This window comes from Equus przewalskii, chromosome 21 (genome assembly GCF_037783145.1).
Source record: "Equus przewalskii isolate Varuska chromosome 21, EquPr2, whole genome shotgun sequence".
In the NCBI taxonomy this organism is placed as follows: Eukaryota; Metazoa; Chordata; class Mammalia; order Perissodactyla; family Equidae; genus Equus; species Equus przewalskii.
The window spans coordinates 6498763-6524763 of record NC_091851.1 but is presented as its reverse complement, the minus strand read 5'-3'; the positions used below and the strand labels follow the sequence as shown (position 1 = coordinate 6524763).

Sequence of the window (26001 nt, the reverse complement as noted above, 5' to 3'; positions counted from 1 at the left end):
GTCTAGTTTCCTGCCCCTCCCCGCCAGCTGCCCTTGTCCTCCGCAGTGGCCTATAATGTAGGGTGTATAGGAGGTGGCTCACTGGTCTAGTGGTTTTTGCTTTTTTGGGTTTTTTTACGTAGGTGTTTACAGGTAATTTGAAGTTAGGACCTTCTCTGTCTAGTTATGCTGAAAGGATGTACGTTTTCTAGTTTACTTGTGTTTCAGTGGAAGCTGAATTACAGTATTTAGCAATCTTCTCTTACTCATTTGGACTCGAACTCTAAACTTGCTCTGTCTTGTGGTGAACAGTAGCTGAAATCTCAGCACAGCTCATTCAGCCTTCCAGCTCTTATTATCCACTTGAGCTCCTTGTTGTCTTGCCTTATGATTCCTTATTTCAGCGTTCAGCCTGAAATTTTAGGAGGAGCTTATGTGTACACTTGGGGCTCCATCCTTTGTTGTTCCCACCTTTCTAGGATTTTGCCATATAGTTTCCAGGAAGTCTGGGAGCTGCAGATGGATCTGTTCCCTGGGTGCCACACAGGCTAGGGAGTACCTTCAGGTGAAAAGCTAGTTAAATACGGATCTCACCAGTGGGTGTCCCTTCTTTAAGGGTTATATCCCCTTGAGTTTTTGAATGCTTTTGGTTGCTTTTGTCTTCAAATAGTTGCTTTTTATATTTTGGCTAGAGTTTATAGTTAGTAGTAAGAGGGTTAGTTTGATATAAGCTGTCCTATCAGTGTCAGAATCTCATGCTGTTGGTTTTTAATTTACTAATTCTTGTTCTTTTTAAAAACATTTTCTTCTGTTTTTTTAGTTTTTTGTTTTTTTCCTACTTTCTGGAGTTGAAGGCAAGTGAAAACAGTGAGTTGGGTGTTTTTTTAACCCAGTACATTGATAATTCAAAAAAAATGATGGAAGCAAGTATTGTCAAAAATGTGGAAGGGGCACTCTCATGTGTGGTTCTTGAGTTTATGGATTGGTATGCCTTTGGAGGGTATTTCTACAGTGTAAATGTGTGTTCAGTATTAAGGCCACTCGTTCCACTCCTTTATCACTCAGACAGAAATACTGACACGCGTGCCAAAGGTAATCTTTGTAACTTCGTTGGTGATAGACAGACATTGCAATCTCACAGTCAGTTGACAGAGGAATACATTGTGAAAGAAAATGTGGTCTGCCGATGGAAATAGTATGACCATTGTTAAGAAGAATGGAGTTAGGTCTCTGAGCACTGGTGTACAAATAGCCCCAAGATATTAAATGAGAACAAGTCAAAGAACAATGCAGATGACTTTTATTTACAGGAAAATAACATTGTTTGCACATGTACACAAATATGAGTGAAAATAAAGAGATAAAGTATAAATCAAAGAAGCCTACTCACTGAACTGTTAACAGCAGTTTCCCTGGGGAAGGATGTGGGCCTGGGGCAGAGTCCAGAAAGAGAACTAAACTTTTTACTTTATAATCCTGGAGGGTTTTTTGGTCCAGTTTTTTCTGAAATGTTTTTAAAGCAAGCCTGTGAATTATTTTCATCCGTAAATACTTCAATATATATTTCTTTGAAAAACAACCACAATTCCATTTTCACAATCCCTCAGATTAATAATGATGCATTAACACTGTCTGCTGTCAAGTAGATGGCCTCAGAAACGTCCTTCTACATTTTATTTGTTGGGATCAGGAGAGTTTGAGACTGAACCTGCTGCAGCCCTGGCTCTCTGGACCTTTCTTCAGGGCCCTGGTAAAGAACCAGACTGTTAACACCTCCTATCGTGCTGCCCCTCCCCCAATTGTAGGGTTGGAGAGCTGGCCGTTCCTCACTCATGGGGAGAACATTTCCAGCTGATACCCTCTCATTTCTGTTTTCCTTACCCAGATCTGCCTTCTGAGATATCATCCTTCTTTAGGGATACCAGGAAAAATGGCCACAGGGTCCCGGAAAGCCAGGGTGACGGTGAGTGTTTCCTGCATTTCCACACTGGCTGTCGCAGGATGGACACATTCTCTTCTCTTGTCCTGACTGCCTTGGTACCTGGCAGAGTCCAGCTCTAGGCCTGGAAGTACGACTTATCTGACCTGCAGCCTGTTTGGCCCATGACTTGGTCAATTTAGAAAATTACCACTCATGCCCCTGGAAATGCACAGGATTAGAAAAGACCTGAGAAAAACGTTAGGTTTACACCTCAGGTTAAACCTCAGCACCCTACAACAATAAAAACACAAAACAAGAAAACAACAAATTTTGAGAAATCTGAGTTCCAGAGTTGCCAAACTATAAGATTCAGACATCCCATGTTCAAGAAAAAAAATCATAAAGCATACAAAGAAACAGGACAGTATAGCCCATTCAAAGGAAAAAAATCAATAGAAACCATTCCAGATAAAGGCCAGATGGGGGACTTACTGGACAACAACTTTAAAAAAGCAGTCTTAAAGATTGTCAGAACTTGCAGAAGACATGAACAAAGTCAAGAAAACAATGTAAGAACAAAATGAAAATACCAATAGAGAGAGAGAAAACATGAAAAGAAACCAAGAAGCTCAACAAACTCTAACTAGGATAAACTCTCAAAGAGACCCACACCAAGTACATTGTAATTAAACCCTCGAAAGCCAAAGCCAGCAGAGAATCTTAAAAGCAGCAAGAAAGAAGCTTTGTTAATATAAGGGGTCATCTTATATTATCAGCACATTTCTAATCAGAATCTTTGGAGGCGAGAAGGCAGTGGATTGATATATTCAAAGTGCTGAAAGAAAACAACTGTCAACTAAGAATTGTATATCCAGCAAAACTGTTTATAAGTAAGGGAGAAATTAAGACATTCCAGAAAAACAAAAGGTTCATTATCGCTAGACCTGCCTTGCAATAAATGCTAATGGGAGCCTTTCACGTAGAAATGAAAGGACACTAGATAGTTCCTTAAAGCCGTATGAAGAAATAAAATTCTCCAGTAAAGGTAAATAAAAGGGTAGTTATATAAGCTAGTGTTATTATCACCTTGGTTTGTAACTCCACTCTTTGTTTTTTGCATGATTTAGGAGACTAATGCATTGAAAAACACAATTCATCTATATTTTTGGACATAGTGCATAAAGATGTAATTTTGTGACTTTAGTAACTGACAGGAGGAGAGGATGGAGCTGTATAGGAGAAGAGTTTTGTATGCTATTGAAGTAAAGCTGATATAAATTCAATTTAGAGTTTTATAACTTTGGGATGTGACATTTAATCCCCATGGTAACTGCAAAGAATATATATATAGAATATATGCAAAAGGAAATGAGAAGAGAATTTAACAGTTGTACTAAAATCAACTAAATACCAACGAAGACAGAAATGTAGGAAATGAAGGACAAAAAAGCTATAAGGCATATAGAAAACATATACAAATTGGCAGAAGTAAGTCCATCCTTATCAGAAATTACATGATATGTAAATAGCTTACACTCTCCAATCAAAAGACAGAATTTGGCATAATGGATAACAACTATAAAAACATGATCCAACTATATACTGTCTTATAAGAGACATACTTAAGATCCAAAGACACAAATAGGTTGAAAGCAAAAGGATGGAAAAAGATAGTCCTTGCAAATAACCAAAAGAGAGTGGGGGTGGCTATACTAATATTAGACAAAATAGAGTTTAATTCAAAAGATTACAAGAGACAAGGAAAACATGATATATTAATAAAAGATTCAGTACAAGAAGATATAAAAATTATTCATGCTACATATCTAATAACGGACCCTAAAAATATATGAAGCAAATATTGACAGAATTAAAGGAGATATAGACAAATCTACACTGATAGTTGGAGACTTCAGTCTCCTACCCTCGGTAATGGATAGAACAACCAGACTGAAGATAAGTAAGGAAAGAGGACTTGAAGAACACAATAAATCAACTTGATCTAACAGACATATACAGAACATTCTACTCAAGAAAAACAGAATATACATTCTTCTCAAGTGCACATGGGACATCCTCCAGGATAGATCATGTGTTAGGCTACAGATTAAGTCTCAATAGATTTAAAATGACAGATATACAAAATATCTTCTCCCACTACAATGGGGTAAAGTTAGAAACCAATAACAGAAAGAAAACGGAAAAATTCCCAAATATGTAGAAATTAAACCACACACTCTTAACCCACAGATCAGAGAAGAAATCACAAGGGAAATTAGAAAATATTCACAGACAAATGAAAACAAAATACAACATACTAAAACTTACAGGATGCAGCAAAAGAAGTCCTAAGAGGGAAAGTTAGAGCTGTAACCACTTATACTAAAAAAGAGGAAAGATCTCCAGGCAACAAGCTAATTTTGCAACTTAAGGAACTAGGAAAAGAAGACTAAACCCAAACTTAGCAGAAGGAAGGAAATAACGAAGATTGGAGCAGAGTTAAATAGAGAATAGAAAAATAATAGAGAAAATAAACAAAACCAAAAGAAGATTACCAAAATGTACAAAACCTTTGCAACTTTCACTAAGGAAACAAGAAGACTCAAATTACTAAAATCAGAAATAAAAGTGGGGACATTACTGCTGATTCTGCAGAAGTAAAAGGATTGTAAGAGAGTGTTATGAACAATTGTACACCAACAAACTGGATGACCTAGGTGAAATGGAAAACTTCCTAGAAACATGAAACCTCTCAAGACAGAAGTGTGAGAAATAGAAATTCTGAAGAGAGCAGTAAGGAGATTGAATCAGTAATTAAAAACCTCCTAACAAAGAAAAGCCCTGAACCTGATGGCTTCACTGGTGAATTCTACCGTACATTTAAAGAAGGGCTAACACCAATTCTCAAACTTTTCCAAAAAAAATTGAAAAGAGAACACTGCCTAACTCATTCTATGAGGCCAGCTTTGCTTTGATACCAAAGCCAGACAGAAACACTAAAGAAAATTACAGACCAATATGTCTTATGAACATTGGTATAAAAATCCTCAACACGATACTAGCAAACTGAATTCAACAGCATATTAAAAGAATTATACACCATGACCAAGTGGGATGTATTCCTGCACTGCAAGGGTGGTTCAACATATAAACACCAATGAGTGTAATATACCACATTAATAGGTTAAGGAAAAAAAGCATATGATCATCTCAATTGATGCAGAAAAGCGTTTAACAAAATTCAACACCCTTTTGTGATAAAAACACTCAACAAACTAGGAATAGAAGGAAACTGCCTCAACATAGTAAAGGCCACATGTGATAAACACAAGGAGCATACTCCATGGTAAAAGACTGAAAGCTTCCTGTAAGATCGGGAATAAGACAAGTATGCCCACTTTTGCCACTTCTGCTGAACATAGTATTGGAAGTTCTAGCCAGAGCTAGTAGGCAAGAAAAAGAAACAAAAGGCATCTAAATTGGAAAGGAGGAAGTAAAATTGTCTGTTTGCAGATGTCATGGTCTTATACATAGGGAAGATTCCAGACACAAACACAAAAACCTGTTAGAATTGTAATATACAAATTCCACATAGTAGCAGGATGGAAAATCACACAAAAATCAGTTGCATTTCTATACGGTAACGATCTGAAATGGAAATTAACAAAATAAATTCCACCTGCGATAACATCAAAATAAAATACTGGGGAATTAACTTAAGCAAGGAGGTGAAAGACTTGTACATTGAAAACTACGAAACATTACTGAAAGAATTAAAGAAGACAGAAATAAATGAAAAGACATTGTGTGTTTATGGATTGGAAAACTTAATATTGTTAAGATGACAATAGTACTCAAACTGCTTCAATGTAATCCCTATCAAAATCCCAATGACTTTTTTTTTGTCGAAATAGAAAAAATTCATCTTAAAATTCATATGGAATCTCAAGGGACTCTGAATAGCCAAAACGATCTTGAAAAAGAAGAACAAAATTGGAGGACTCAAGTTCCTGATTTCAAAATTTAGTACAGAGCTACTGTAATCCAAATTCTGTGGTATCGGCAGAGAGGTAGAATTACAGACTAATGGAATAGAACAGAGAGCCCAGAAATAAACCCTCACGTATATGGTCAGATGATTTTCAACAAGAGTACCAAGACCATTCATTGTGGAAAGGACACAACTGTATATTGACATGCTAGAGAATGTAGTTGGACCCTTTCCTAATACTATATACAAAAATTAACTCGAAATGGAGCAAAGACCTTAATAGGTAAGAGCTAAAACTATAAAGCTCTTAAAAGAAAACATAGGGAAAAGCTTCATAAAATTGGATTTAGTGATGATTTCTTGGATATTACACCAAAAATCTGACAACAAAAGAAAAAATAGATCAGTTGGACTTTATCAAAATTAAAATTATTTGTGCATCAGAGAGAGATAATGTATTTGCAAACCACATATATAAGTAATTAATATCCAGAATATATAAATGACTCCTATAACTCAAAAACAACAGCAGCAAAAAAAATCTCAATTCAAGAGTAGGCGAAGGACTTGAAGAGACATTTTTGCAAAGAAGACATACAAACAGCAAGTAAGCACCTGAAAAGATGCTCACCATTACTAATCATTAGGAAGATGCGAATCAAGACCACAGTGAGAAACCACTTCACACCCGTTAGGATGGCTATTATCAACAAAACAGAAAGCAACAAGTGTTGGCAAGGATGTGGACAAGTTAGAACCCTTTTACATTGCTAGTTGGGATGTAAAATGGTGCACCCACTGTGGAGAACAGTTCATTGGTTCCTGAAAAAATTGAACATGAAATTACCATTTGATCCAACAATTCCACTTCTGGGTATTTAACCAAAAGAACTGAAAGCAATTGGTATGGTAGTGTTATTCACAATAGCTATAAGGTGGATAAAAACCCAAAGTCCATCAATGGATGAATCGTATATACATACAATCAAATATTTTTAAGCTATAAAAAGGAAGGAAATTCTGAGTACAGGCTTCTACATGGATGAACCTTGAAGACATTATGCTAAATGAAATAGGCCAGACACAAAAGGACAAATAGTGTATGATTCCACTTATTTGCAACACATAGAATAGCCAAATCCATGGAGATAGAAAATAATATGGTGGTTACCAGGATTTGCGGGGAGGAGGGAGTTATTGTTTAATGGTTACAGAGTTTTAGCATGGGATGACAGACAAGTTCTGGAGATGGATAGTAGTGATGGTTGTACGACAATATGAATGTACTTAATGCTACTGCAACGTACACTTAAAAATGGTAAAAATAGTAAAATTTTTGTATATATTTTACAGTAAAAAAAAGTGTACCGACTGCTACACCCAGTCTCTTCTGTATTCTACCACCAGGTGCCTTTGATTCCTCCCAGGTAGTCCTCCTGTCCTCATCGCGGGCTTTCTCTCTTCCTCAGCTCACAGTGTCCTCTCCTCTGCTCCCCACATGCCTCATCTGGCATATCTAGCACTTTCCTCTTCCCTTGATTCCTGCTCTTCCTTCAAGACCTCCAAGTTCCCGACCCTATCTCGTGAAACCTCTTCTGATGTCTGTCTTCTAGTGTACCCTCCATTTTGAAATAGTATTGAAATAGAGTAAAATTGGGCAGGGGGATGAGAACGGAGTGCAGAGATAAATTCGTGTACTGAGTGGCCAGGAGGTCCACCCTGAGCACCCACAGTGTGAGGCAGGAGTTTAATGGTACCCACATTTCACAGGTGAGAAGACTGAGGCACTAGTTCACTGGAAGTGGGCCCCAACCCAGGTTGGTATGGTTCAAGTCTGTGCTCTTCACCACTCCCCGCTTGTGCCTCTCAGGCCCGAGAAGGCCAGAGGGGTGTGGGATTTAGAGGAAGGACTGAGTTGTAGTTTGATCTTTGCCATTTTTGTATGAACGTCAGTCACTCAGATGCTTCAATACTAATACGGTCAGTCAGACTATTCTTTTTAAATTCTTAAAACTCGGAAGTTTGTTGCTTTACTGTTGTTTAATTTTTATATGTTGTTTGCTCTTCCCTCAGCCTGGATTTAAAGTTCACAAAATTTAGGGACTCCATTCTTTGCATGTATACCTCAAGACAGCCCACTCAGGATCTTGAATGTGTAGATTCACAAGTGTTGTTGGCCAGATAGCGACAGGGGTTGGAAGGCCTTCAAACGCATGGCGTCAGGGTTACAGACAAAGGCAAGATCTAGATGTCTCCCCTAACTCCCCCAGGCCGCCCTCTCCCTGCCCCTCACCTGAGTCATGGGCAAGGCTGGCTGCTGGGTGAGCAGGGCTGTGTTTTGTGTTTCAGGCACACATGGCATTCAGAGATGTGGCTGTGGATTTCACCCAGGAGGAGTGGCTGCTGCTGAGCCCTGCTCAGAGGTCCCTGTACAGGGAGGTGATGCTGGAGAACTACAGCAACCTGGTCTCACTGGGTAAGCCTGGCGTCTCTTAGGACTCACATTCTTGCTGCTGGGCATTTTAGGCTGTGCTTGAAGCAGCCATCTTGCTTTCTGACTTTGCCTTTCGGTTGGATTCAAAAGAAAAGACAATCTGTTCCGTTTCCCCAGGGAAGGTCTGATTTTGTAGAGATGAATTGGGTAGATCTGTGTGTGTGTGTGTGTTGTGTGTGCTACTCTGCATTTCTAGGCCTTTCCCCCCAGCCTCTCTGGGTAAGCATAACATCTTTTCCTAGGTTACCTTCTTTTAAATGAGGGAGGTGTTTTTCTTCCCAGCATGGAGTAGAGTCAGTGTGCTCTCATCCTAGCTCCGCTTCCCGACTCGTCCCTTCCATCGCTGACAGCTCACTATTCTCATGTCTTGTCTACCACTTTTTTAAGTTCCCCACCCAGTTTGGCACTTGAGCCTGTAATCTACAGCCACCTTGTTTTCTTTTCCTGTGAACAGGAATTCCATTTTCTAAACCAAAACTCATCACCCAGCTGGAGCAAGGGAAGGAAACCTGGAGAGAGGAGACACAAGGCCCACCAGCCACCTGTCCAGGTGAGTGGGGACACTGGGCAAATGGAGCACAGAGCTGCAGGCAGCTGAGGGGATGGGAGTGAGGAGGAGACCTCACTCAGCTGCTGGGGAGGGAAGCCATGCTCCTGGCCTCCTGGGCTGCTGCTTGCATTGCCTGGCATGGCCTCCCTTCATCCTCACTCGAGCTTTCCTGGTCTCTTGTGGCCTTCCTCCACTGGGTTTGCCCTCTCTATTTGACTCAGTTCTCTCCCACATTCATAGGCTTCTTTCTCTTGTTACTGTTTTTTTTGAAAGATGAAGTGAGAATGTGGGAAAAAAACTGAGTGAGCTAAAGAAAAAAGGCAAGCCAAATGGGAGGAAGGAAGGGTAAAAAGCCAGTTGGGAAATTGAAATGGAGTTGTAAAAAATGGAGAGATAAGAATGGATTTCACCCAGGAAGGTGTTTACTATCTGGCCATTTAAGAAGTTTGCTGAGCCCTGCTCTAAGGGATTACGATACACAGCCTTAACTTTTCTTATTCTGGGCACCACTTTGTGTAAATCATAAGAATACTGCAATTGCACAGTTCCAATTACCCCTCTCCCCCACGGGCTTTATTCGGTAGTTGTCATTTGTATTACACCAAATGCATTCCAAACTCCCTAATACGATGTTAAAATATTTGTTTTAAACACAGGTATTTTTTTTAATCAAGAGAAAAAATATTCTTTTATACTCATTCAGATAATTTACTATTTTCTATGCTCTTCATTTTTTTCTGGACATCTGAGTTTCTACCTGGTAGCATTTTCCTGCAGCCTGAAGGACTTCGTTTAGCATTTCTTGTGGTGCCAATGGCAGTGTATTCACTAGCATTCTGTTTTTCTGAATGTGTGTTTATTTCACCTTCATTCTTGAAAGATATTTTCACTGGATATAGAATCCCAGATTGTTTTTCAGCACCTTAAAGATATTGTTCCCCTGATTTTGCCTCCATTGTTTCTGATGAGAAGTCAGCTGTCTTTTCTACAATTATTACCCTGATTTTTTGTTACCTTTTTTTTTCACCCCTGGCCGATTTCAGAGTTTTCTGTCTGTTTTTGGTGTTCAGTTTGACTACACTGGGACTGCTTGGGATTCACTGAAATTTTTGAATCAATAAATTTATGACTAGAGCCAAATTTGAGAAAGTTTTGGATGTTATTCCTTCACATTTTTTTTATTCTTCATTTTCTCTCTCCCTTTGTGGGACTACGATTACATGTGTTTTAGTCCTTTTTATATTGTCACACAGGTTATTGAGCCTGTCCATATTTTTAATTTTTTTTTTCTGGCAGTTCTTCAGATTGGCTGATTTCTGTTGATCCGTCTTCAGGTTTACTGTCTCATCTGCATCTCCAGTATGCTGTTAAGCCCTGGCCAGGGAATTTTTCATTTCAGATATTGTCTTTTTCACTTCTATCATTTCCATTTACTTTTATTATAATTTTCTGTTTTTGTGATGATATTTCCTATGTGTTCATTAATGATGAGCAAATTGTCCTTTACCTTCTTAACAGAATAACTCAGATACTTAATGGTTACATTATTAAATGAAAAGGTTGAAGAATAGTTACCAGTTCAGTTATTTATTAAAAAAAAAGAAGTGTGTGAAAAAGTATGTATCAGTATGTTTATGTGAACATAGAAGTCTGTATTGTTATTTACCATGGCCAGTGGGGGCAAGATTGGAGAGAGTGGGGAAAGGGGTTTCTGGCAATTTTTCTTTCTATTTGGCCTTATTTTTAAATGATAGAAGTGTAGATAACTTTAAAGAATTATGTATGTATTTTTTAATTTTTAAAATACTTTTGTCAATTTTATAAATGTTTCACACACAGAGAGAAGTATGTGTTTTTTTTTCTGGGGAAGAAATTGTCTATTTCTTTCAGTTTTATTAAATTTAAAAGAGAGCCTTACAATTAATTCTTAGAATCAAGAGACCATAGCATATATGATAGAAATTTTTCCTATTTTTCAAGTTGTTTGTGTCTTATTTTCGATCTGCTAGGAAGAGTCATATTTTTAGCATTTCTCCATATATTTCTAAGTTTTTGTCTTATATTGCACTTCAGTATACTCAGGCATATGAAGGTTCATGATAATAGCGTCTCATTCATTAATGACGTTTTTAACATTAGAGATCTCTTTGTTCCATGTGATATTCCTTTGACTTTTTCTTTGTTTCTTGTTAGTCTTAGCACTCACTTTCTTGTTTATTTTTTTGTTATGGTATTTCTGTGTTCACTCTTTTATTTTTTAAATAAAAATAATGTGATTTGGGTGCTTTGTAGCTGGTATTACACTTTATGCCAAACCAAGAGTTGTTGTCTTTTAATAGGGACTTTGCTGTAACAACTGATGAGTTTCATGGACTTACTTGGGGGCTGACTTTGAGGCAGCTCTGTAGGTCCTTGAGTACAGTGATAGGAAAGAAGGTCAGGCCAAAGGAAGTCAAGTCTGTCATAGTCACCTTGGCCTCCCAGAAGAAAACACCACAGACTGCGTGGGCTAAATGATAGAAGTTTATTATCTTGCAGCTCTGGAGGCTGACGGTTCTCGTAGGTTTTGGATAATCAAGGTGTCGGCAGGTTCAGTGGCTCACGGGCCTCTCTTTTGGGCTTGCAGATGGCCGCCTTCTCCTGTGTCCTCACATGGCCTTTTCTCTGTGTGCATCTGCTGTCTCCTCCTCCTCTTATAAGGACACCAGTCATATTGAATTAAGGTCCCACCCTTATGACCTTTCTTAACCTTAATTACCTCTTTAAAGGCCCTATCTCTAAATACGTTGGCATTCTACGTAGGATGGAATAATTCTGGAATGTAGATGTGTACACAGTTGGTTTTTAAAAGCTGAGTGTTGATCTAAGATCTGACACTGATCAAAGAAAGAGTGTTCAAGTAGGTCTAGTAAGATCTGTACCTGGTTTCTCAAATTGTGTGGTCATTTATTGCCTTAGGCTGACTAGAACCAGTTGTGATGGAACAACTCATTCAGTGTTGACATCTTTGACACAAGAGATACTATAAGAAGACAATGTTTCTTTTCCACTGATTTCTGGGGAAATTTTTATTTAGCTTAATTATGGAAATTAATAGGGCTTGGATTGGTCAGGGGCACCAAGAGGGAGCTTCTTTTAAGTCACTGGAGGCGTAGACTGTGTTTGTGTTGCCCATTGCTGAAAGCCTACTGCCTTGTAGAAATTCTGGCACGAAGAAATCCTGTAATAAATACTTCCTAGTGGGTAGGGAAACGCCAGCTGGGCTGTCTCACACATGATCTCTCTAGCCGCTCTGACGCTGCTTCCTACACTAGGGGTTCTCCAGTCTGAATGACTGCTTGCTCCCTCCATCCCTGTCCTCACAGGGACATAGGGAAAGACGTAACGGCATTTCCACATGGGTCCTCTGGTTAGGTATCTGTCAGTCAAAGAAAATACTTGTGGACACGGCTGATACCAGTGTAGGTGGTTGTGAGTTGGAAGATAATTGTAGTGGGGGGGGGGACTGTTGCATATTGGCCCTATTTACAGAGCCAAAACTGCCTGTGGTGCTTTTATAGTCTGAAACATAGAATAGATCTTAGGAGTGGGTTTTCTGGATTGTAATGGAAGATGTGATGGGCTGTAAAAGTGGGTCATATAAAGGAAGTCTTGACTGGGTAGCCCTTAAACCTGAGGCATTTTAAAGAACAGGGAATTGAGTCTCGCTATTAGACCAGGCGGAAGTGCTTGGGCTGCCCCACCAAATCTCAGTTCTGACTCACACTTTGTCTCTGCAGCAGAAGCAAAGCCAGAACTCCACCTCTGTCCCTTCTGCCCTCCGGATTTCTCCAGTCAGAAAGTCCACATGCAGCGCGTGCTGTGTAATCATCCCCCCTGGATCTTCACATGCTCATGTCCAGAAGATCACGTCCAGCCAGGGGATCCGTGCCCGGGGGACCAGAAGGAGCAGCCACAAGCCTCTGGTCAAAGTTCCTGGAGTGATAGAGCAGAAGGTCAAGAGAGAGAAAGTACCAAACCTTTGTTTGGAAAGACGAAGAAAAGGACTTTAGGAGCATTGTCCAGGCCACCCCAAAGGCAGCCAGTCAGCTCTAGGAACGGCGTCAGAGGCGTGGAGATAGAGGCCAGCCCAGCTCAGACGGGGAGCCCCGAGGAAACAGACACATTGTTGAAGAGGATAGAAGTCTTAGGGTTTGGAACAGTCAATTGTGGAGAGTGTGGACTCGGCTTCAGCAAGATGACAAACCTGCTCAGTCACCAGAGGATACACTCGGGGGAGAAGCCTTATGTGTGCGGGGTGTGTGAGAAGGGTTTTAGTCTCAAGAAGAGCCTTGCCAGACACCAGAAGGCCCACTCGGGGGAGAAGCCTATTGTGTGCAGGGAATGTGGACGAGGATTTAACCGGAAGTCAACACTCATCATACACGAGAGGACACACTCAGGCGAAAAGCCTTATATGTGCAGTGAGTGTGGGCGAGGCTTTAGTCAGAAGTCAAACCTCATCATACACCAGAGGACACACTCGGGGGAGAAGCCCTATGTGTGCCGGGAGTGTGGGAAAGGCTTCAGCCAGAAGTCAGCTGTCGTTAGACACCAGCGGACACACTTAGAGGAGAAGACCATCGTGTGCAGCGATTGTGGACTAGGCTTCAGTGATAGGTCGAACCTCATCTCACACCAGAGAACGCACTCGGGAGAGAAACCTTATGCCTGCAAGGAGTGTGGGCGATGCTTTAGGCAGAGGACCACGCTTGTCAACCACCAGAGGACACACTCAAAGGAGAAGCCTTATGTGTGTGGAGTGTGTGGGCACAGCTTTAGCCAGAATTCAACCCTCATCTCACACAGGCGGACACACACTGGGGAGAAGCCTTATGTGTGTGGGGTGTGTGGGCGAGGCTTTAGTCTGAAGTCACACCTCAACAGACACCAGAACATACACTCAGGGGATAAGCCCATTGTGTGCAAGGACTGTGGGCGAGGCTTCAGCCAGCAATCAAATCTCATCAGACACCAGAGGACACACTCAGGGGAAAAGCCTATGGTGTGTGAGGAGTGCGGGCGAGGCTTCAGCCAGAAGTCAAACCTCATTGCACACCAGAGGACACACTCAGGGGAAAAGCCGTATGTGTGCAGGGAGTGTGGGCGAGGCTTCAGCCACCAGGCGGGTCTCATCAGGCACAAGAGGAAACACTCGAGGGAGAAGCCTTACACATGCAGGCAGTGTGGGCTAGGCTTTAGCAATAAGTCGGCCCTAATCACACACAAATGGGCACACTCAGAAGAGAAGCTGTGTGTGTGCAGAGAGTGCGGCCAAGGCTTTATCCAAAAGTCACACCTCGTCCTACATCAGATGACACACCAGGGGGAGAAGCTTTACGTGTGCAAGACGTGTGGGCAAGGCTTCAGCCAGAAGTCTCACCTCAGTAGACACAGGAGGATGAAATCTGTCCACCAGAGACCACCACCCCACCCGGCCTCTGAGGCCTGTTCCGGACAATCGTCTGACCCCTTACACTCTCTTTGAAAGTGAAGATGGCGGTGAGGACTAAATAATCACAATTTTTACACTTTCATGAAATGGAGTAGAAAAATGCATTCCGTAAGTGATCAAAGGACATTTGACCTAGTTTACTTTCTTCACACTAAGTCTTCATGTTTTGTGGCCTTTTGTTCCAATAAACTTCGCTTCTTTACAAATCTGTAAGCTTGATTGTATACCTCATTCACTCGTCTGTAAAGGTCGGGAATAAGGAGTGGGACAGATATCTTGAACTCCTAAGCCCACAGTTCCACAAGAATTCAATTCCTCGGAAGATAAAAGAACTGAGTCACTCCTGTATTTGTTGGAAAGTCTGGTCATTTGTATAGGGAGAGAATCTAGGAACTGTATTCAGGGATTTTAGGTGAGGGGAGGGAATCTTCCAGAAGTTACAGCTTCCTCTAGTAATCTGTTCACCTGCAACTACCCTTTTCCCTTGGCTTCTGTGACAGCTCCCTTTCTTGCCTCTCCCCTCCTAGCTCTCAAACATCTATATTGTTGCCTTTGCTGAAGCATCCCCTAGCCACCTTTATTGCTTTTTCTCAGGCTCTAGTCCCTGATGCTCCCATCTTTGAGCCCCCTTAACAAGACATTGTCCCCAGCACTCCAGCTCCAGGGCCTGGTCCTTCAGCTATGACCAAGCAATTATCTAGTCTCAGAAACTTGAGTTTCCAATTGCACCCATATCAGACCACCAAGAACATGGACGATACACAGCTGCCCCCAGCTACACCACTTCATCAGCATTCCAATAATATAATGACCTGTAACCATATTCTCTCCTCAGCCTCCAATAACAGGGATATTGGACTCTTGAAGCCATACTCCCAGATCATACCAGGGTTTAGAACTTTCAGTTGTACTCCTTAGGACTCTATCCCAGGACCCAGGACCCCTGGAAGCCATCCAATAACTGTTCTAAGATCCCTTAGCCGTACACCCTGGATAGTTCTCCAATCACAAGGGTGAAGATATTTAGCTGTATTTAAAGATTCTTAAAGCTCCCCCATTGTGTTCCAGTCCAAAGTGGTTTTGCTCAAAACAAGTGGCCTTTAAGGTAAAGATCATCTCAAGGGTGTAGCTGTAAGACCCTTTTTATAAGACTTAAGAAAATTTAAGCGTGCAGCTTCTAGACCCTCTCAACTACACAAAATGGTTTCTATGCATTTTAAGGGTATCATCCCACAGCACCCTGATATTCAACCCATACCAGAGAGGGACTCGAAGAGCTTTGTAGATGTGGTTTCATCTACTGAAGTGAACTTCAATAAGAAGCATAGGAAACTCATGAGATTTTAATAGAGACACCAGCTTGGCCTGAAAAGGACAGAAAAATCCAGTCTATGGGCAGGGAGCCAAGCTGAGAAATCTACTAAGGTGCAAACATTGGCCATTTCTTATAGAAAAGGAAGAATAACTTGGAGTGCAGACACACAAGCCATAGAGAATCTCTCAGGGGGCAGTCCTGGGCACTACTCAAGGGACTGTGATGTGTGCCCAGCTGAATTTCAGAATTTTTATGAACCAGTGCCTGTTAGGGGTCTGCTATTTCTCCATTTTTTTTAAATGGGAGTAACTATTGTGGTTATCCTATCTCTGAATCAACATTGAATGTTAGATATGCTTTAGTTCGAAGGTCCTCAAATAAAGCATCGTCTGTACCTTGACATGCTTTAGATAACAAGATCCTGAACTTTGAGCCAGTGCCGTAAAGGGATAAGACTTTGGGGGTCTTAGTGATGAGTGAGTATTTCACATGGGATAGACATGAAGGTTGGTGTTCCAAGAGCGGACTGTGGAGATAGCCTCCAAGATAGACATCAATTCCTTCCTGTAAATATCATGAATCTGGGCTTACTGACTTGTCCCCCATATGGACAAGAAACATGATTTTTAAAATTCTATTTCAATTTTTAAAATTCAATTTCATGTAAATATTGGGGACATAAGTCATATGCCAGATATTTGTTCCCAGATACCCTGGAAAAGGGATCATTTCATCCAAATCTGGTCAAATTTGGGGGCTAATTGGAACTAGGTGCTACACCAGATTCTCTTCGAAAATATGCATACGATGTGATTTCTTATCCAAATTCATGCAAATCTTGGGACATTTTAGACATGTCTTATGCAAGACTTTTCTTCCAAGTGAACTAGAAATGTGAGTTTTCAAATTGGTTAAGATAGTGAAATTTTTTAGACATAATTCTTACGCCACATTTTCTTCCAGAATGGCCTAAAAATGTGATATTTCATCCAAACGTCCTCAACTTGTGGATTTTGGGGGTAAGCCCTGTTCCAGATTGTTCTTTGTAAATGACCATAAAATATTATTTTGTGTTAAAATTTACTAATATTGTGAGATTTAGTAGACATAAATCCGGTGTCAGATTTTCTTCCAAAGTGACCCCCAAACATGGTATTTTTTTAAGTCCAAATTCACGCCAAAGTGCAATTTTTTTAACGTAAGTCCTATGCCAGCTTTTTCTTCCAAAAAGTGGATTTCTTTGGATGTAAGTCCCATGCAATTGTTTTTTTCTTCCAAAATGGTTCAGAAAGATGGCGATGCCTTTTCATCCAAATTTGCCTCAAATTTACTTTTGGACATTATCATTTGCCATGTTTTTCTCCAAAGTGATGTGAAACAAAATATTTTATCCAAATTTGCTAAATCTTGAAAGATTTTGGATATGAATTATTTACCATAATTTTTTCCCAAAATGGCACAGAAATGTGGGTTTTTAAATCTAAAACCTTTCACATTATGGAGTTTTCTTTGACAAGTCTTAAGGCAATTTTTTCTTCAAAATGGCCCAGAAATATGATTTTTCATTCAAATTGGTTCAAATTCTAGATTATTTTGGATATAAATCCTATGCCAGATTATTTCTTCAAAATGACCTGGAAATATTTCTTTTTCCATCTAAATTCTCATAGATCATAGATTTCTGGGGTTTTTGTTGTTGTTTGATAGTTTTCAAGTCTGGGCAAAGTGAATTACTGTTGAGATCAGGATAGGTACTGGTGAAAAAAAATGTATACACAAATCTGTCCCAATATAAATGGTTCTCAGTATCTGAAAATGTCTTTACTGAGGGAGTTAATCTGAAAATGTGTGATGCTGAACATCTTCTATTCCAATGAGAGTCCTTAGTATGCTATTTACACATAATATCTGTTCCTTGCCTTGAGGCTAGAGTCTCTTTTATTTTCTGGAGGCTGGTGTTTTGTTTTGTTTTGTTTTGTTTTTGTTTTTGTTTTTCATCACATTTCTTCAACAGCATTGAACACTTAGTTTATGAAAAGACTTATATACTAAAAATTTTCTGAGAGTCTCTAGTTCTGAATTTTTTATTTGTGTGACTTTTGTTTTTAAGGAAATGACACACTTCTAATTGCTGAGGGTAAAGCTTAGCCATATGGGAGTGATGTCACTGAAAATGGCAGAGTAGGGAGCTCCAAAACTCTGCCCCTCCACAAAAGCAAAGAATAAGCTAGCAAAAACTGTATGAATCAACTGTTTCAGAACTCTGAATCTATTTTTTTAAAAAACTTAGAACAAGCAGGGGAATGCTAACTGAAGAAGGAGGCTGCTGAATTTTGGTAAGACAGTGCTGTGGCAGTCTATCTTATCTGTGTAACATCTTCTACCCACAGCTGAGTAGCAGCCATGAAGACTGCAGCCCACATTCTGGGTCCAGGTTTTTGTACCAGAGGGAGCAATGTGGACCTTATTCCCCAGGCACTGTGGTGGTGTGTTTTAATCTGTCTGGTGACTCCCTGAAGGACTGGCTCAAGGGCTTCACCTGACTTGGACTTTCCGCAGGGCAGAAGCAGTTTCTCAGGCGGCACTTACTGAAAGCATTCAAAGGCAAATGTGTTAGCCTCAGCCACCTGAGGCAAGGGACTACAGAGGGAAAAGCAACAGAGAGCCAGAACAGCCTAAGAAGGAAGAGGTTAGCGAAGGAGATACTTGGGGGAATGAGGGCTTTGAAAAGCCTACACATTTACCAAGAATCTAGAAGGCCACATGCATGCCCAGGGCTGGACATCTGCTCAGAAAAGACCTGAGGAGACCCTAATCTTTCACCTCTGGCTGACTTTTAGGCTCCACACAAGGAAGAAGTAAAGGCTCAGGCAGAATTTTAAGCAGCCTGGCTAAAGCACTGAAGGAGGGTCTTACACAGAGCCAACGTGCAAAGACTGGGAGAGTAGTTTGTATTTTTGGCTCCAGGTATTTAAGGAAATCTCTGTCAAATGACTAGCTGTTCACTAAGCTAACAGAAGAGAGACTTCAATGGCTACACATGACAAAGAATACAGTCTTTGCCAAAATGGATTAGAAAAGTCACTAAACAAACAACCCAAAAGAAGCAGCAACAACAAGCCTTGGGGTGGGGGCAAAATCTGATTTCTAGAGTTGCCACATTACATTATCCAAAATTTCCAGTTTTCAACAAAAAATTATGAAACATGCAAAGAAACAAGAAGTTATGAGCCATTCACAGGGAAATAAGAAATTTATAACTGTCCCTGAGGAATCCTAGACTTTGGACTTACTAGACCAAGAATTTAAATCAGTCGTCTTTAAAAATGTTCAAAGAGCTAAAGGAAACCTAAACAAAGAACTCAAGGAAACCAGGAGAATGATATGTCACCAAATAGAGAGTATCAATAAAGATATAGAAATTATAAGAAGGAATCTAATAGAAATTACAGAGCTGAAAAATACAATAACTGAAATAAAAAAATTAACTAGAGAGATTCAACAGCAGAAGAAAGGACCAACAAACTTGAACATAGGTCAATTGAAATTATCCAGTATGAGAAGCAGAAAGGAAGAAGAGTGAGAGAAAATGAACAGAATCTCAGAGAACTATGGGACACCATCAAGCCTAACAATGTACACATAATGGGAGTCCCAGAATGATAAGAGTGAGAGAGGCAGAAAAAATATTAGAAGAAACAATGATGCAAAGCCTCTGAAATTTGATGAAAGACATGAATTTACACATCCAACAAGCTCAATAAAGTTAAAGTAGGATAAATTCAAAGACATCCACACCATGACACATTATAGTCAAATTATCCAAAGAAAAACACAAAATCTTGAAAGAACAAGAGAAAAAAGACTTGTCACATACAAGAGATCCTCAGTAAAATTAACAGCTAGTTTTTCATTAGACACTATGGGTGCCAGAAGACAGTAGAATGGTATATTTGCCAAGAATTCTATATCTGGCAAAACTAAAGGAGAAATTAAGACATTCTCAGATAAATAAACTGAAGGAGTCCATCGCTAATAAACATGTCCTACAAGAAATGCTAAAGACTGAAATGAAAGGACACTAGACGGTAACTTGAAGTCATACAAATAAATAAGTAATCCCAGTAAGGGTAGCTGCATTGTTAAGTATAAAGTCAGTATTATTGTATTTTTGGCTTGTAACTCCTCCTTTTTTCCTATGTAATTTAAAAGACAAATGCATAAGCAATAATTCAAAACCTAAGTTGATGAGCACACAATGTATAAAGGTGCAATTTGTGACAATAACAACATAAGGGGGGATGAATTATATGGAAGCAGACTTTTTGTATTCCATTGAAACTGTTAGTATTAATTCAAACTAGGTTATTAATTTAAGATGATAATTGTAATCCCCAGAGTGACTATTGAAGAAAATAATTAGAAAATATACAGAAATAGATTCTGTACTGATATGAATGTGTATAATTGGAAATATACAGAATACGCGTTTTGAGAAGGAATCAAATATACACTTGAAAAAATCAACTAAACACAAAAGAAGGCAGTGATGGAGGAATTTGGGGACAGAAAATATATAAGCTTATAGAAAATAAATGCCAGAATTGCAGAAGTGTGTCCTTTCTTATCAGTAAGTGTTTAAATATTAAATGGATTAAACTCTCCAATTAAAAGGGAGAGACTGGCAGAATGGATTTTTTTAAAACCTATAATCCAACTATAGGCTAGCTCTAAGAGACACACTTTAGAGCCAAAGACACAAATAGATTGAAAGAATGTGTGGAAAAAAGATACTCCATGCAAATAGTAACCAAAACAGAACTAAAGTGGCTATATTAATATCAGACAAATAGTCTCTAAGTCAAAAAGTTTTCAAGAGACAATGATATTATATGGTGATATAAGGGTCAATCCATCTAGAAGATATAACAATTATAAACATATGCACAGCTAACAATAGAACCGCATGATATATGAAGCAAAAAATGAACAGAATTGAAGGGAGAAAGATTTCTACAATAGCAGTTGAAGACTTCAATGACTTACCTTCAACAATGGGTAGAGAAACTAGATAGAAGGTCAGTAAGGAAGTAAAGAATTTGAGCATCACTCTAAACCAACTAGACTTAACAGACATTTATAGAACACGCCACCCAGTGACAGCAGAATGCACATGCTTGTCAAGTGCACATCCTTCAAAATATGTTGGACTATAAAACAATTCTCAATAAATATAAAAGGATTGAAATCATATGAAGTATATTCTCTGGCCACAAAGAAATAAAATTGGAAACCAATAACAGAAGGAAAACTGAATTTTCACAAATATTTGGAAGCTAAAGAACACACTCATAAACAACCCATGAGTAAAAGAAGAGATCATAAGAAAAATTAGAAATTGTTTTGACTGGAGCAGTTAATGTCTACTACTAAAGTTTCCACCACAGATGTGAAAAAAATTCTCTTGTGTTTTCTGTCTGATTATAACAACTACGATTGAATGGGGGACTAAAGGAATTATAAAACTTGGGGGGAGGCAGATAGTTTTTCAATTCAGAAATAATTTTGTAAACAGCATAGCCTATTTTACTCCAAAAAAAAATTATAAGAAATCTAAAAATTGAATTTACGTTAGAAGTGCTGGAAAATTATTTCCTTTACACCCTTGCCTTCTGGTTTATTCCACTTGAAAAGTTTAAAGATCAAAACTAATTTGGATTAAAAGCAAACCAATGATTCTTTGATTAAAAAATAATTGTTTTGAGATGAGTGAAATGAAAACACAACATACTGAAACGTATAGGATGCAGCAAAAGTAATGCTCAGAAGGAAATTTATAGCTATAAATGTCTACATTAAAAAAAGAAGAAAGATCTCAAATCAATAACTTAACGTTTGACCTTAGGAAACTAGAAAAAGAGCAAACTCAACCTAAAGAAAAGAGAAAAGAAATAATAAAGACTAGAGTGGAAATTAAAGCACACCATAGAAATTATAAAGAAAGTCAGTGAACTCAAAAGTTGGTTCTTTGAACAGATCAACAGAACTGACAAACTTAGCTAGACTGTCCAAGACAAAAAGAGAGGAGACCCAAATGATTAAAATCAGAAATTAAAGTAGGGCCATTACTAATGACTTTACAGAGATAAAGAGGATTCTAAGAGCATACTATGAATACATCTTATGAGTACATCAACAAGTTAGTTAACCTAGATGAAATGGACAAATTGCTAGAAACACATATTACAAAAACTTAATCATGAATAAATAGAAAATCTGAACAGACCAATAACAAGTAAGGAGGTTGAATCAGTAATCAAAAACCTTCTAACAAAGAAAATTCCCAAACCATATGGCTTCAGTGGTGAATTCTAGCAAACATTTAAAGAATTAATACTAATCCTTTTCAAACACTTCCAAAAAGTGGAAGAGGGAACACTTCCTAACTCATTCTGTGAGGCCAGTATTACCCTGACAGCAAAGCCTGACAAAGACACCAGAAGAAAAGAAAACTACAGACTAATCTCCCTTATGGATATAGATGGGAAACTCCTCCCAAAATACTAGCAGCAGAATCCAGCAATATATTAAAAGGATTTTGCACCATGATTGAGTGGGCTCATGCTTTAGCATGTGGAAATCAATCACTGTAACATACCACATTCATATAATGAAGGGAGAAAAACCTCACCTTCCCCTTAGATTAAATATCCAGAACAGGCAAATCTATAGAGACAGAAAGCAAATTAGTGGTTGCCAGGGGCTAAGAGGAGGTCGAGATGGGGAGTGACTGCTCCCCAATAATGATACAGGGTGGTCTTTTGGGGTGATAAAGATGTTCTAGAACTAGATAGTGGTGATTGTTGCAGAACATTGTGAATGCTAAAAGCCATTGAATTGTATACTTCAAAAATGGTTAAAATGGTAAATTGTATATTACGTGAATCTTATCTCAATTAAAAATAAAAATCTTAGGCACCCAAATCCTGTAATTGGTGGAAGAATAGAATAACAACAACAAAAATCTAGGGCCATGTATTTACTGCTTTGGTGTTTGAAGACTAAAATATTTGGGAACTAAAATCACCAATATAAAATAAAGCTTAGGGGCTGGCCCTGTGGCCGAGTGGTTAAGTTCACATGCTCCGCTTCGGCGGGCCAGGGTTTCACCGGTTCAGATCCCAGGCACGGACATGGCACTGCTTGTTAGGCCATGCTGAAACAACGTCCCACATACCACAACTAGAAGGACCCACAACTAAAATATACAACTATGTACTGGGAGCCTTTGGGGAGAAGAAGGAAAAATACAAAATAAAAAAAATAAAATCTTTAAAATAAAGCTTACACATCCTAAACTGGCAGCAACAGCATTTTAATTGTTTTCTTAAATTTTCCAAAAGAAATTCTGTGTCTTACTTGGAAACAATTGAAATGAGTGAGAGAAATCATTCTGAAAAGTCAGAGCCTTTGCTTTATTTATGGCTCACAGCTGATTGTTTGGGATTGGTAAGTCTTCTAAGTGTCTATTTCTTAATCTATACAGTGTGGAAGCATCCATCTCAGGAGCAGGTGTTGGTGTCCTACTGGCCAGCCAGAATGACTGCTTGGTTTTGTAATATAAATTTTGGGGGAGGCTTTCTTGGAAGAAGCAAAATGTTGTGTTCTAGTCACTGTTCTCAAACTACATACAATGTTATAAAGAAGAACAATGCAACTCCTGTGGAACACTGAGACAGTCCAGAGCTAAGGGCTTATTTTTGTGACCTAATCTCTCAGTGCTACTGGTAAAACAAAGGGGATGACTTCACAGAGAATAAGTGTAGTCAAGAAAGTTTTCATTTAGAGGGGTGTAATGTTAGGTAGAAATCAAGGAATGATGAAAAGGACCTGGAAATTCAAAGAAGAGAAAATTCAGGAAAAACTGGAAGTAGAATTTTCTGGTATGAAAATGTCAGCTATAGATAAGACTTTTTGCCTGGATTTTATGAAATGTATTAGGGAAATAAGATTAATAAATTTTTAATAACGATCAGGTGAAATTATAGAGGGCTTGAAAATCCAGCTCAAGGAGTCTAGAGTTGGAATTATGAAGGAGGAGGGAGACAAAATTTAAAAAAGTAATAAAACACTGAGGCATTTTAACCATTGGAGTAATTTGGTGAAAGAGGCAAGGAAAATCAGACTGACAGTAGTACTCAAAAGTTTGGATATAGATGATAGAAAAGAAAATTGTAAGATGCTTGCCCTTTTCCAGGTCAAATATTAAATATCTTTTAATGCTAGTATACCTTCCTACTCTTGCTGTTTTTATTTATCTCAACCTGAAAGGACACCCTGTGCTTCCTATGGCATCTGTAGCTTTTTTTAGAAGCACATCTCCGCTTTCCTTCGTAAGTCTAAACTGAGCCCACCAGGGCTCAGACTGCTGAGTAAATGATGATGTTTTCCATCCTGAAAAATGTGCTGTGCTGCCCCATTGCTTTGAGCTTTGATAGGAGGATGTGGCCTGGGAACCAAGGAATGATTAAGTGCTAATTTATAAAATTTTTGTGTTGTCTAGTGGAGTATAAAGAGGCTATTTTCTTGATTTATATTAAATAGATACAATCCCAAACACTTTTTATACTGTATTCCTTACTTAAAGGGAGAAATTTGTTGACTGGGACTCAAAGAGTCTGAGGTCCTGAGTGATGACATGTTCTTTTATTCTTTATGATTTGAGTCTAGATATTATAACAATATGTAGTGAAGCTGTGCATTTGAGCCAACATAAATACTAGGGCTCCTCTGCCTTCCTCTTCTATCCCTGAGAAAAGAATTTGTAAATTTACATTTCTGCTTCAAATTCTCTAAAACATAACCTGTTTCAGTAAATATTCATTGAGAAAACTGCAATAAATTGCAAATTGATATCAGCAAAAAAACCCAACCAAACAAAAAGCTATCCAAACACAAACGTAATGGAAATTTCTCATGATTTATTGGGTTAATAATAAATCACATCTGAACTTACATGTTAAAATTGAAGATATCAGAAAGACTATAAATTGAAAATCCATAATGTTAGCCAAAGTATTCTTCAAAAAATAATTCTTAGCCTTAAATGGAAACAAGAAGGACTAAAATCTACAAAGTATGTGTGCAAGTCAAGAACCAAGAAGAAAATCAGCAAAAATGGTCAGAGTCAACTTTTATAGAACTCTGGAAATGAACCAAAGACACCTACTAGTGCTTATTCAAGAAAAACAGCTGAGTCTCAGTAAAGACAATAAGCTTTGTGGCATTTAATTTGCCTTAGTCACATCCCCATTCTCCAGCTCAGAGGTAGCCTTGAAAAATAGCAATCCACATTCCCAGGTCAGCTTGTCAGCCACCAGAGGGAACAGAATGACACGATAACTCTTCCAAAACCTCATTTCTAAAGAATTATCATATTCAATTTATGTGGTGGTTCCTTGGAAGACCCCACTTACGAGGTTGACTTAAGTTCATCCAGTGCTAAAAAGACTTCTTCCCAGGGTCTGAGGAAGTGTTTGCTGAAAACAATTATATGCGATTCTTTTAACTTTGTGGCTGCCTGAGGCAATGGATAAGAATTGGGGCAAGCAATAAATAGACTAACCAGAAAGTTTAAAAGAAAAAATGCAGAGTGATATATCCATCTGGGCTTTTAAAAGCTCTGAAATATTCTTTGGAATCTAGAAGGCCATGTACATTCTCAGGAAAGACCTGAGCTCTCACCTCTGACTGACTTTGATGTTCTGTGCAGCAGGAAGTGAAGGCTGAGGGAGAGTTGTAATCTGCCTGGCCGAGTCTTGTTGAAGGCGTGCTCCAACATTCACACAGAGCACTTCAAGCAAGGACTGGATGATTTATTGTTTTCAGGTGTTTAAGGAAATCTCTGTCCAATTAGTAGCTGATGACAGCTAACTGAGTATTCAGTAGCTGTATGCAACAAAGACCTTACAGAATTAATTCAGAAAAGTTGCTAAACAAACTATGACAAGAAGTAATAACAGCAAACCCTAGGGAGGAGGAGAATCTGATTTCCAGAATTCCCACATTACATTATTTTAAATGTCCAGTTTTCAACAAAAAGTTATGAAACATACAAATAAATAAGAAAGTATGACCATACATGGGGGGTGAGGGAAGGAATCAATACAAACTATCTTTGAGGTAGGCCAGATGTTGGACTTACTAAACAAAGACTTTAAATAAGCTATTTTTAGTGTGTTCAAAGAGCTAAAAGAA

General features: G+C 38.8%; 1 protein-coding gene and 1 long non-coding RNA gene across 12 annotated transcripts in view; one reads left to right on the top strand and one right to left on the bottom strand.

Moving 5' to 3' along the window:
* ZNF133 (zinc finger protein 133) overlaps nucleotides 1-14642 on the top strand; it is a 26263-nt gene extending 11621 nt beyond the window's left edge. For 3 of the 11 annotated variants that reach the window (XM_008525390.2, XM_008525387.2, XM_008525389.2), the window contains exons 2-4: nucleotides 8241-8367; nucleotides 8840-8935; nucleotides 12715-14642. In XM_008525390.2, the coding sequence (XP_008523612.2) occupies nucleotides 8247-8367; nucleotides 8840-8935; nucleotides 12715-14462 (1965 nt within the window). In that variant the 5' untranslated portion in view covers nucleotides 8241-8246 and the 3' untranslated portion in view covers nucleotides 14463-14642. Of the gene's footprint in view, nucleotides 1-1864; nucleotides 1943-6526; nucleotides 8129-8240; nucleotides 8368-8839; nucleotides 8936-12714 lie in introns of those variants that run through there. The other 8 variants (XM_070588771.1, XM_070588769.1, XM_070588770.1 and 5 more) reach the window with 6 other exon arrangements.
* Nucleotides 11989-26001, bottom strand: part of LOC139078132 (uncharacterized) — a 22791-nt gene continuing 8778 nt past the window's right edge. Inside the window, exons 2-3 of the long non-coding RNA XR_011530930.1 lie at nucleotides 12700-12910; nucleotides 11989-12353 (exon numbers count right to left, since the gene is read on the bottom strand). This is a non-coding gene — a long non-coding RNA (uncharacterized lncRNA). The remainder of the gene's footprint in view (nucleotides 12354-12699; nucleotides 12911-26001) is intronic.